We start from the raw sequence: 11973 nt of genomic DNA on the forward strand, positions 1-11973 counted from the left end.
CATGGGACCCAACCCACGGCACCACAACCGGCCCCTTACCAAAGCCTACCTCTGCAGTCCTAAAACTCTACATTTTCACAGGGCGTCCCCTCTGACTGACCTTCAAATATGTTGAAGTATCCTAAAATAGCTCTGAAATAGCTAAAGAATTAGCTATTCTTAAAGAATAGCCTGAAGAACTATTAAAGTTAAACCCGCGGTCCCCCCTTCCCCCGCCGACACCGTGGTTCCCGGCTCCGCCACCCCGCCCGCGCTCGGCATCGCGGTTCCCGCAGCTCAGCTCCCCTACACCCCCTCCGCGCCGTCCGCGCCGCCTTGGTGCCCCGCGGGCTCCGCTTTCCCGGCGCCCGTGGGGCCGCCGGCCCCGCCGCCGCCCAGCGACACTATTCTGTGCGGTGCGGGCCGACCCGAAATTCGCGCTGCCGTCCACCACTCCCCCATGCTGCCCTACGGCGCTGACGTCATCCACGCATGCGCAGTCACCGCTTCTATCGCCGATGCTCCTGCCGCTACCCACGGCTGCCCCGTGCCCGCCCGCAGCCCCAGCTTTTCTACCGCCCTTCGTACCGGCCTCTCAAGCCACGGAGGGGGAGAAAAGGGGACGGGACACCGGCTCTACAACTGCTGACACCCGCGTCGCCTCTGCCACCGCCCAGCCCAGCCACCGTCCAGTCCCCGCCCTGCGTCTTCACGTCCCCGCGTGCCCCACCGAAGCCTCCCAACGCCGGCACACGGCCCCCGCCTGTCTCCGCCCCGCTGCTAACACCGGCACAGATCTCGTCAGTATCCGCTACGCCAACAACTCTCCCCGACAACGCGAAACAGCGACAGTTTTCAACTTTCCTCTTCTACCTCACCACTTCCTCTTCAGAGCCCCAAAAAAGGGATGGGTTATCAGGAAAAAAGGGGTTTAAGCTGAGGGAAAAAGCTTCCTTTTCCACAATTGCCTGTGTTCAAATTGAAGAGGAATCCACTTCCCCTGCAATTTTAATAGTCTCAACTGGAGGTAAACTGTGCTTTTTCTGTGCTGTTAGAGGTATCAACTGACAGAGACTGCCCATTTTCTATTTTTTCCCACTTTAAGTGGAACGGGAAAGCATGGATGATGCTTCCTTATGGATCTGAATTAAGGGCAAAATGCCCCCTTTTCCATCACCAGAGAGATTTCAAGTGAGGAAAACCACTCTTTTCCCCAATATCTGAGGGGTTTAAATTAAAGGGGAGAAGCCATTTATTTACCACTGTATTTGTTTAAATGGAGTTAGGTGTCCCATTTGCTCATTTTAAGCGTTGCCTTTTCCAGCATTTCAAGGGTTTAAAGCTGCATTTCAGGGCACTTCTACCCACACCCCGGCACCAAATATCTGCGACGGGAGCGAGGCCAGCAGGTATGTAATGGTAATGCCACCTGGGAGACCATTCTTTTTCTTATTTTCATTTAGAATGTAGACAGCCCTGATTAAAGGTCCCTATGAGACACCATTCAAATCAATACTATTCTTCTCCACCCTAATTAATCACAGGTGGAGTGCTACTTAGTAATCACTGAAAAATAATTATGGAAGTCCATAAATTATCCAACTTAGCTGGCAACACTGCTGAAACACAAAGTTTTTCTTCTTACCTTTTTTTTGTTCCTTTGCTCCATTGTCCTGAGTAATTGTAGCAGAAAAGAAAACATTGTTTTTTCGCAAAGAGTTTTCTTCTACGCAGAGCTCCTTACCTCAAATTTAACTCAGAGGAGCCAAACAGCTACGGTCCCTCTGAGGGCCTTTATACCCGCTGGGATTTGCCGCCTCCCCTTTCCCAGGCATCGTGGGAAAAAGAGGTGGGCCCAATTAGGGGTATATTAACCCCAGGCTGTGCTAAGGGGCATTATTCCTTCCAGGGGAATCAGCAGGGGTAAAGAGCTCCTCTCTCATTTCAGTGGAGAGGCTCTTTCAATTTGCTTCAGCCTGCTAAGAGCAGGCATCTTTTCAGGCATTTGAAGCAGCAGAAGTTTTGAAAACACCGCGAAGAAAACAATATTGAATACAGGGAGTATTTAAGTTCATGGTTTTGTGTTGGGGGTTCAGGGGCAATAAGATGCTTTTATAATGACTCTTCTTCTTGGCTTTTTTTTTTTTTTTTAGGAGAATTTCCCGAAGTTCTAGGTCATATCAAGTGCGATACTTCAGATTCTCTCAGCAGATTCATCGTAACACAAAAGGGAACCGCCCCCGCAGCAGCTTTCCTTAGCAGCGGATCGTCCCCTCGCACAGATTCACTTCAGAGAGATAAGACGAGGGCTGTGGTCACAGAGGGGATAAAAACAGGGCGGTGGGGTAGGATTCTCACCGGTTAGGGGTTTTGAGTCAGCTATGCGGGGGGGAAGGTTTGAGACATGGCCTCTGGGGCCACAGTGCGGGAAAGGCTCACTTTAGCTAACAATGCTGAGGCGGGCAGGGCTGAGCAGTCCCAGGGTGTGTTGTCACTTGTCTCTTGTGCTTTCTGTATCTTCTGTACATCTCGTGTAACATATCTCTTGTCTTAGCCCTCCCAGGAGCTTATGAGAAACCCCAGGTCCTTCCGTTCATCTCCCATCTTTGCGTTCCTCGGCCCGACTCCGGCGAAGCTTCTATGCGGGAGTTCGGACAGGCGTCAGAATCGTATCTGTCTTTAGAAGCACGCGATCGGATGTTTCCTTAGGTCTCGTTCTCAGCTGTGTCAACAGCTATATGCAGCAGTGTTTCTTTCCAGCGGATAAGGACTTGTGCCGATTCAAAGGCAGGCAGAGGCTTCCAGCCACAGGATTCTCGGGCATCCGTCTCTGCGGTTCTTGGAAAATAGTTGTTCCATTAGCATCTTTTTCCTCCAGGGCCATCCGAGCCCGGCAGGCTCGCCTGGGGTCCCTCCTCGGTCATCTCGTTCAGCATTCTCTCGGTCCTCGTGAGGACTTTCTTGTCTCAGAGAGTTTTCTCTCCCTGTCACGTCCCCTCGTCTCATGTGTCACGGGTGTCTGGGGGTATTTGGTCCGGAGCTGCTCTGCCCTGCCGCCCAGCCTGGTTGTAGGTGTTTAAGGACAAGTCCCGGGCACTTGTAATTGGAGATTTGTAATACGGGCTGTAGTTGGAGTCTAGGTAGTATTCTTATGTTGGCAGCAGGTGTCTGGAACTCTGAAGTTACCCTGCAGCACTTTGACTTTTTTCCTAACTTTCTTTCACATGCAGGCGGATTGACCTCATGGCAGAGCGCTGCATCCCAGATGATGGGGGTCCCCCTGAGAAGGTCAGTCACGGTTTTTCTTTGCAGCGGGGCTGGAACCGGTCACTGTGTTACAGCTCTGCTCTTTGTCTTTATTTCTAGGAAGTAAAGCCGGAAAGCAGCGGGGAAGGCGAAGCAGGTGGAAGGTGAGCCTTGGTTGGTGGAGAGAAGCAGTTGTTCTTGCTGGGGTGTCAGTTTCTGGTGCAACTCCAAGCATCCCTGCTTGTTGGTGTGTTTTAGGCTGCCTCGTGATGCTGTGCTGAGGCCCCCTCACTGACCTGCCAAGAGACCCGGTTTGCTTCTCTGGTGAGCCCCAGCAAATATTACTGAGTCCGTGACGAAGCCTCGACGTCGTCCACGTGTCGGTGCGGTCCTGGTACCCTTTAGGCGTGGCCGAGGAGTCACGGCGAGTCGGGGGCGTTGGAAGGAGCGGCGAGGGCGCGCTCAACTTTCAGTGACGCTACATCGCCTCCTCTCCGTTTATCCTAGGCGTACCCTGCGACGACGGCATCCGCCTCGGAGCGTGGCCGAAATGTGTGGCCGGAGGACCCGGGAGTTCCTAAGAGACGGTGAGTAGGAGTTGGGTTTTTTTGCAGTGAAATTGGTGAATATGCCACTAAGATTGTGCACTTATATTTGGTTTTCTTTATCATAGGTGATGATACTTGTCTGAGACAACAGCCTGGTGAGAGAAGAACTTCACAGACAGCGAGGTGGCTTTGTTTGGCTCCCGAGCGGCCTCTTGCTGTGACTCACATCTTCAGCCCTCTGAGAGATAAGTGGAGCCCGCAGAGGGGATCAAAGCAGGGCGGCGGTCGGGACTGAGATCGGTTTGGGTTTTTGAGTGAGCTTTGGGGATGGGGAGGTTCTGGAAATGACCCCATAGGCCCCAGTGAGGGAAAGCCTCACTTTGGTTCGCAATGCTGAGGCGGGCAGGGCAGAGCAGTCTCAGGGTGTGTTGTCACTTGTCTCGCGTGCCTTCTGTGTCTTCTGTGCCTTCTGTGCATCTCGTGTAATGTGTCTCTTGCCTTAGCCCTCCCAGGGGCTTATGAGAAACCCTGGGGTCCTTCCGTTCATCTCCCATCTTTGCGTTCCTCGGCCCGACGCCGGCGAAGCTTCGATTCGGGAGGTCGGACACATGTCAGAATCGCATCTGTCTTCAGAAGCACGTGATCTTTTTAGGTCTCGTTCTCAGCTGTGTCAACAGCTATATGCAGCAATGTCTCTTTACAGTGGATAAGGACTTGTGCCGATTCAAAGGCAGGCAGAGGCTTCCAGCCACAGGATTCTCGGGCATCCGTCTCTGCGGTTCTTGGAAAATAGTTGTTCCGTTAGCGTCTTTTTCCTCCAGGGTCATCCGAGCCCGGCAGGCTCGCCTCGGGTCCCTCCTCGGTCATCTCGTTCAGCATTCTCTCGGTCCTCGTGAGGACTTTCTTGTCTCAGGGAGTTTTCACTCAGGGAGACACTCCCTCGTCTCACGTGTCACGGGTGTCTGGGGGTATTCGGTCCGGAGCTGCTCTGCCCTGCTGCCCAGCCCGGTTGTAGGCGTTTAAGGACAAGTCCCGGGCACTTGTAATTGGAGACTTGTCGTACGGGCTGTAGTTGGAGTCTAGGTGGTATTCTTATGTTGGCAGAAGGTGTTTGGAGCTGTGAAGTTACCCTGCAGCACTTTGACTTTTTTCCTAACTTTCTTTCAGATGCAGACGGTTTGACGTCGTGGCAGAGCAGCTATTCCAGATGATGGGGGTCCCCCTGAGAAGGTCAGTCACGGTTTTTCTTTGCAGCGGGGCTGGAACCGGTCACTGTGTTACAGCTCTGCTCTTTGTCTTTATTTCTAGGAAGTAAAGCCGGATAGCAGCAGAGAAGGTGAAGCATTGCGAAGGTGAGCCTTGGTTGGTGGAGAGAAGCAGTTGTTCTTGCTGGGGTCTCAGTTTCTGCTATAACTTTTATCCCTTGTTTTTTTTATTTTAGGTGGTCTACTTGCAAGGTATCCCAGCCAAGGATACTGGAGGACAGGTGGGTGCAAGCTCTGTGTGTTTTGGTGTTTAAGTCCCTGGTTTGCTGCTAGTCTTTAGTTCTCTAAGATAGAATGAAAGAACCACATCACAGATCCCACCTTGCGGATCCTGACACACATCGGTGTCACGGACAGGATTCTGAGAGACAGAAGGGGTTGCAGGTTTATCGTGCAGTCATTATCAGAAGAAAGACGTTTCGCCTCAGCCGCCCCTAGCCTGCCACGCCGGTGAGCAGTGTCTAGAAAGCAAGGGAGGTGACTCGAATTTTTTAAAAATAGCACATGCCTCAGGGCAAAGCACCCCACACTCATTTGAGGGCTCTGTCTTCAGAACTTTACAGGGGATCTTTGAGTATGAGAAGTGGGACTGAGAGGTTTTTCTGTTTAAAGTCCCTGGTTTGCTGCTAATCTTTAGTTCTCTAAGATAGAATGAGAGAATCACATCACAAATCCCACCTTGTAGATCCTGACACGAATCGGTGTCACGGACAGGATTCTGAGAGACAGAAGGGGTTGCAGGTTTATCGTGCAGTCATTATCAGGGGAAAGACGTTTCGCCTCAGCCGCCCCTAGCCTGCCACGCCGGTGAGCAGTGTCTAGAAAGCAAGGGAGGTGACTCGAATTTGTTAAAAACAGCACATGCCTCAGGGCAAAGCACCCCACGCTCGTTTGAGGGCTCTGTCTTCAGAACTTTACAGGGGATCTTTGGGTACGAGAGGTGGGACTGAGTGGTTTTTCTTCTGTTTCAGTCCCTGGTTGGCTGACAAGCTTTTGTAGTCCCAGATGGAATAAAGGAACCACATCGGGAATTCCACCTTGTGCATTGTGACAGTAACTCAGAGTGCTTTTTTCTTCTCTGTCTTTGCAGGATTCGGCGTTGCCCCGAGCACGGCAAGGAGCAGAGATGAGCAGGTGAGTTGGCATTTTGAAGTTAAGTTAGAGGACAGGGCTCTAGTGGGATAGGCCCCTCTGAAGGCAAAGGAGAGGGTTTCTTTGCAAGCTCCCCAGAGCTTTTGCCGGGCAGGGCAGTTCCAATCCATGTTGTCGTTCTCTCGTGTTTCAAGTCATCAGCCATCTCAGCCTCTCGACGTCGTCGTGGATTTTTTCGTCCGAGGAACCGGCCTTCGCATCCGCAGCTATCGCCACGTTCACCCGGCAGACATCGCCTGCGACTGCCTTGTACCGTGCCTGCCTCTGTAAAACTAACTGCATTGTGCCTGCCTCTGTAAAACTAACTGCATTGTGCCTGCCTCTGTAACTTAACTTAACTGCATTGTGCCTGCCTCTGTAACTTAACTTACCTTAACTGCATTGTGCCTGCCTCTGTAAGTTAAGTTACCTTAACTGCATTGTGCCTGCCTCTGTAACTTAACTTAACTGCATTGTGCCTGCCTCTGTAACTTAACTTAACTGCATTGTGCCTGCCTCTGTAACTTAACTTAACTGCATTGTGCCTGCCTCTGTAACTTAAGTTACCTTAACTGCATTGTGCCTGCCTCTGTAACTTAACTTAACTTTAACTGCATTGTGCCTGCCTCTGTAAGTTAACTTAACTTTAACTGCATTGTGCCTGCCTCTGTAAGTTAACTTAACTTTAACTGCATTGTGCCTGCCTCTGTAAGTTAACTTAACTTTAACTGCATTGTGCCTGCCTCTGTAACTTAACTTAACTTTAACTGCATTGTGCCTGCCTCTGTAACTTAACTTAACTTTAACTGCATTGTGCCTGCCTCTGTAACTTAACTTAACTTTAACTGCATTGGTTTGGAGCTGCCCTGCCCTGGCACATAGTTAGAGTTAGGTGGAACAATTATAAAAGGTTACAGGTCCTTTTTTCTATCAGGTTTTTGTGTAGAAAATATGTGGGCCTAGAGGGTGGCTGAGTCATAGCTACCGTAGAATTCCTCACTGACCACCTTGTGTTGTCTTGCAGGTCTCTGATGCCTATTTTCTGAGGATCTACCGTTTTATGTTGAGAAGCAGCAGTGAGAAGATATCTCAGGGCATTTTGTTCAGCAGAGTGATTCAAATAAGGGTTGCGGTCACTGTGCGAGTTAGTCTCCTGCTGCGTGTCAGAGTGTGTCTGTCTGTGAGAGTTGGTGGGTCAGGGTCTGCTTGTGTGCATGTGTGTCGAGTGGTTCTAACCTTGTATGTATGGCTTTTGCTTTTCAGGAATTACTATTCACTTTTAAATTTAGAATAAAAAATCCCCAGCTGGGGGGGTTTTTTTTTTTTCCCTCCCAGCTGGGGTTTTTTTTCCTCGGTCCCGGCTGGTCTGCGAGGCGACAGTCATCGCCAAAGTTTGGGCACGGACTGGCCCCGGACCGAGGTTTTCGTCAGGCAGGCTGAATTGGAGGCCCCCCGGGAACCGAGTTCCCGTGGGGTAGGAGGGGGGTGTGTGTTTGTGTCGAGTGGTTCTAACCTCGTATGTATGGCTTTTGCTTTTCAGGACTTGCAATTCACTTTTAAATTTAGAATAAAAAATCCCCAGCTGGGGGGGTTTTTTTTTTTTCCCTCCCAGCTGGGGTTTTTTTTCCTCGGTCCCGGCCGGTCTGCGAGGCGACAGTCATCGCCAAAGTTTGGGCACGGACCGGCCCCGGACCGAGGTTTTCGTCAGGCAGGCTGAATTGGAGGCCCCCCGGGAACTGAGTTCCCGTGGGGTAGGAGGGGGGTGTGTGTTTGTGTCGAGTGGTTCTAACCTCGTATGTATGGCTTTTGCTTTTCAGGACTTGCAATTCACTTTTAAATTTAGAATAAAAAATCCCCAGCTGGGGGGGTTTTTTTTTTTCCCTCCCAGCTGGGGTTTTTTTTCCTCGGTCCCGGCCGGTCTGCGAGGCGACAGTCATCGCCAAAGTTTGGGCACGGACCGGCCCCGGACCGAGGTTTTCGTCAGGCAGGCTGAATTGGAGGCCCCCCGGGAACCGAGTTCCCGTGGGGTAGGAGGGGGGTGTGTGTTTGTGTCGAGTGGTTCTAACCTCGTATGTATGGCTTTTGCTTTTCAGGACTTGCAATTCACTTTTAAATTTAGAATAAAAAATCCCCAGCTGGGGGGGTTTTTTTTTTTTCCCTCCCAGCTGGGGTTTTTTTTCCTCGGTCCCGGCCGGTCTGCGAGGCGACAGTCATCGCCAAAGTTTGGGCACGGACCGGCCCCGGACCGAGGTTTTCGTCAGGCAGGCTGGTTTTCAGGCTCCCGGGAACCACGTTCCCGAGGACCACTGACAGCAGGCTTATAACGGGGTGGTGGAGAGGAGAGTGAAGGTGAGTATGTGTGCGAGCTGAAGCCGGCTTCTGTGGCGAATGAGTATTGTGTTTTCTGTGTGCTCCTTGTGGTTTGGCATAGCAGTAATAATGAAACAGCATGTATTGACCTTTTCAGAACTGTAGAAATAGTTATATTCTGTTAATACATATTTGGCTTGTATTGTTCTGTATTTGCATTTGCTGCTGTGTTTTGCTGTATTACTCTGTATGTGAATTAGGAATTTTTCAGTGTGTACATGGATTGTATTGTAATGTATTTGTCTCCAGTTTCTCTGTGTTTTGCTGTAGTGTAAATAAATTCAGTAAATAAAGGTGAATAAACTTTCATCCCCCTCCCCCCTCCCCCCCCCGGCTCTTGTGTTTTTGGTGTGGTGTAGTCATTATTTTCGTTCTATTTCTTGCTTTTCAATCTCTTTCTAACTTTCTCTAAGTCTCTGTCACTGTTGCTCACTCTATTTTTCTGTTTTTTTTCTCTCCAACTCTGTTTCCTTTCCCTCTAGCTCCGAGTTAGACAGAAAGCAACTGGACTTGCTTCCTTTCCACCGTAACTCCGAGTTACGGTGAACAGGAATTGTCTCAGTTTCCTTTCTCTCTGCCTCTGAGTTAGACAGAAAAGAAACAGAGTCGGTTTCTCTCCACTCTCCCTCGGTTTCTTTTCTCTCCAACTCTGTTTCCTTCCTCTCTAGCTCCGAGTTAGACAGAAAGAAACTGGAATCTATTCCTTTCCACCGTAACTCCGAGTTACAGTGAACAGGAATTGTCTCTGTTTCCTTTCTCTCTGCCTCTGAGTTAGATGGAAAGGAAGTAGAGTTGGTTTCTCTCCACTGTCCCTCTCTTTCTTTTCACTTTGACTCTGTTTCCCTTTTCTCTCGGACTTGGACTTGGACTTGGACTTGGACTTGGACTTAGTTTCTTTTTGCTCCCCCTCTCTTTCCATTTTCTCTGTGACTCTGACTTGGACTTAGTTTCTTTTTGCTCCCCCTCTCTTTCCCTTTTCTCTGTGACTCTGACTTGGACTTAGTTTCTTTTTGCTCCCCCTCTCTTTCCCTTTTCTCTGTGACTCTGACTTTGTTTCTCTTCACTCTCTCTATTTTCTTTCCCTCAAACTTTAAGTCTTTTCTCTCCTCTCTAACTTCTTGTTTTGCTTTCTAGCTTCAAAGTTAAACTTAGAAAAAGCAGCAGTAGAACCTTTTGTGCTCCCGGGGAGTAAAAAAACAATTTAAATAAAAATTATAAAATACATACCACTTACTCCCCGGGAGCACAAAACCTTCTACTGCTGCACCAGACTTATAGTTTTTATTCTTTTTCTTTATAGTATATATACTATATAGGGGGCTCCACCCCCTCCCACCTACACTATACATAGTCCCCACCCCTATCCCACCCTCACTCACTCCTGGCACACCACTGACCCTCCCCTAGCACTCACCCAAGCCCTTCACCCACCCCTCCTGCACACCCCCCATCCCCAAGCACTCACCCTCACTATGCACACCCCATCCCCTAGAACTCACCCCCCTACGCACCCACCCAGCCCCAAGCACCCACCCCCCCTATGCACCCCCCCATCCCCAAGCACCCACCCCCCCTATGCACACCACTCCATCCCCAAGCACCCACCCCCCCTATGCACACCACTCCATCCCATACCCCCACCCCTCAAGCACACCCCAGCCCCAAACACAGCCCCCCAGCCCAGCACCCCCACTCCCAACACACCAGCAACAACAGGAGCCCCCCCAATCAACACAAAACCCACCAAAACACCACCCCTCAATGCCAGCACAGCCCCCGAGCTGCCCATCAGGCCACACCACCCCCCGGCGCCGCTCCGCCCCTCGGGACCGCCCCAGAACCGTCGATCACGCCGCCCCGGCACCGCCCCCCGGAACCGCCCCCACGCCGTCCATCACGCGGCCCCGCCCCGCAGCCCCGCCCCCAGCACCACCCCCGCGCCGTCCGTCACGCGGCCCCGCCCCGCGACCCCGGCCCCGCCCCTGCGCCGTCCATCACGCGGCCCCGCCCCTCGGGACCGCCCCGCGCATGTCCGTCACCGAGCCCCGCCCCCCGGCACCGCCCCCGAGCCGCCCATCACGCCTCCCCGCCCCCCGGCACCGCCCCCGAGCCGCCCGCCACGCCGCCCGGCCCCCATGACATCAGACGGCCGCCATTTTATGAAAAAATATCAACATTAACATTTTTAATAAAATACATACAAAAACACGATAAAACGACACGGTAACACAATCACCACACCCCGCACACAGCCCGCCGACCCCGCCACGCCAAAAAACCCGTCCCGAAGCCGCGGAAACAATCTCGATGACCATCGCCCCCCCAAGCCCCGCCCGGCCGCGGGAGCGCCCCGCGCCGACCCGGAACGACCCTCCGGCGCGCGCCAGCGCGCCGGAGGGTCGTTCCGGGTCGGCGCGGGGCGCTCCCGCGGCCGGGCGGGGCCGGTAAAACTCCCGGCACGGGCGCCGCCATCTTGCCCGGAAGTGCGTCACCAGCACCACGGCAACCGCCCGGAAGTGCCCTCCTCCCCGTCCCGCCCAGCGGTACCGCCCCCGAGCCGTCCGTCACGCCGCCCCGCCCCCCGACACCGCCCCCCCGCCTGCCCGTCAAGGCGCTCCGCCCCGATGACATCACACAGCCGCCATTTTTGTAAAAAAATATAAACATTAACATTTTTAATAAAATAGGTCCAGAAACACGACAAAACGACAAAGTAACACAAGCACGACACCCCGCACACATCCCGCCGAACCCCCACGCCAAAAAACCCCTCCCGAAAGCCGCCCAAACAATCTCGATCACCGTCACACCCCCAAGCGCCGCGCGGCCGCGGGAGCGCCCCGCGCCGACCCGGAACGACCCTCCGGCGCGCGCCAGCCAGTTCCGGGTCGGCGCGGGGCGCTCCCGCGGCCGCGCGGCTCCGGTAAACCCCCCGGCACGGGCGCCGCCATCTTGACCGGAAGCGCGTCACCGGCGCGACGGCACCCGCCCGGAAGCCCCCACGGCGCATGCGCGGCGCCATTTTGTCCCGGAAAAAAATCAAATCGAGAATCCCAAATCCCGGCGCCAAGAAGCGCGAGAAAAACGGCACCGAATGCCGCGCGGCAGCGCGTCATTCGGTGCCGTTTTTCTCGCGCTTCTCGGCGCCCCGTTTCAAAGCTACACACAAGCACGACACTACAATTATGCATAACCACATGGGCGCGGCCATTTTCAACCGGAAATATAGGGCGCAGCCATGTTTTTCCCGGAAATATAGGGCGCGGCCATTTTGAACCGGAAATATAGGGCGCCGCCATGTTTTTGCCGGAAACACATGGGCGCCCCCATGTTTTTGCCGGAAATACAGGGCGCGGCCATTTTAAACCGGAAATACATGGGGGCGGCCATGTTTTTGCCGGAAATACAGGGCGCGGCCATTTTGAACCGGAAAT

The 11973-nt window shown here is 52.8% G+C and overlaps 1 protein-coding gene across 8 annotated transcripts; it reads left to right on the forward strand.

Annotated features, from left to right (window-relative positions):
• The first annotated feature begins 269 nt into the window (after positions 1 to 269).
• Positions 270 to 8848, forward strand: LOC147654517 (uncharacterized). 8 transcript variants are annotated; one of them, XR_015285305.1, is made up of 14 exons: positions 272 to 1006; positions 1304 to 1388; positions 2133 to 2324; positions 3210 to 3267; positions 3346 to 3389; positions 3484 to 3549; positions 3733 to 3812; positions 3899 to 4073; positions 4941 to 5003; positions 5082 to 5125; positions 5215 to 5259; positions 6129 to 6172; positions 6325 to 6439; positions 7194 to 8848. XR_015285305.1 is itself a non-coding variant. In XM_086883784.1 (3 exons), exons 1-3 carry the CDS (start codon positions 472 to 474, stop codon positions 2236 to 2238), a joined length of 726 nt encoding a protein of 241 aa, XP_086739910.1. In that variant the 5' UTR covers positions 272 to 471; the 3' UTR covers positions 2239 to 3199. The 8 variants fall into 8 exon arrangements, 1 of the variants encoding a protein (XP_086739910.1); XR_015285303.1 differs by having other exon boundaries at positions 3899 to 5003; positions 6325 to 6456; XR_015285301.1 differs by having other exon boundaries at positions 3899 to 5003.
• Positions 8849 to 11973: the final 3125 nt, after the last annotated feature.

The sequence above is a fragment of the Cyanistes caeruleus genome, chromosome 3, assembly GCF_971803275.1.
Source record: "Cyanistes caeruleus chromosome 3, bCyaCae1.hap1.1, whole genome shotgun sequence".
Classification (NCBI taxonomy): Eukaryota; Metazoa; Chordata; class Aves; order Passeriformes; family Paridae; genus Cyanistes; species Cyanistes caeruleus.

Excerpts from the sequence above, each read along its gene's own strand:
- LOC147654517 (XM_086883784.1), top strand. The coding sequence starts at position 472 with ATGCGCAGTCACCGCTTCTATCGCCGATGCTCCTGCCGCTACCCACGG. Across the intron at positions 1,007-1,303 it reads TTTAATAGTCTCAACTGGAG|CATTTCAAGGGTTTAAAGCT; the intron begins GTAAACTGTGCT and ends TGCCTTTTCCAG. Across the intron at positions 1,389-2,132 it reads GACGGGAGCGAGGCCAGCAG|GAGAATTTCCCGAAGTTCTA; the intron begins GTATGTAATGGT and ends TTTTTTTTTTAG.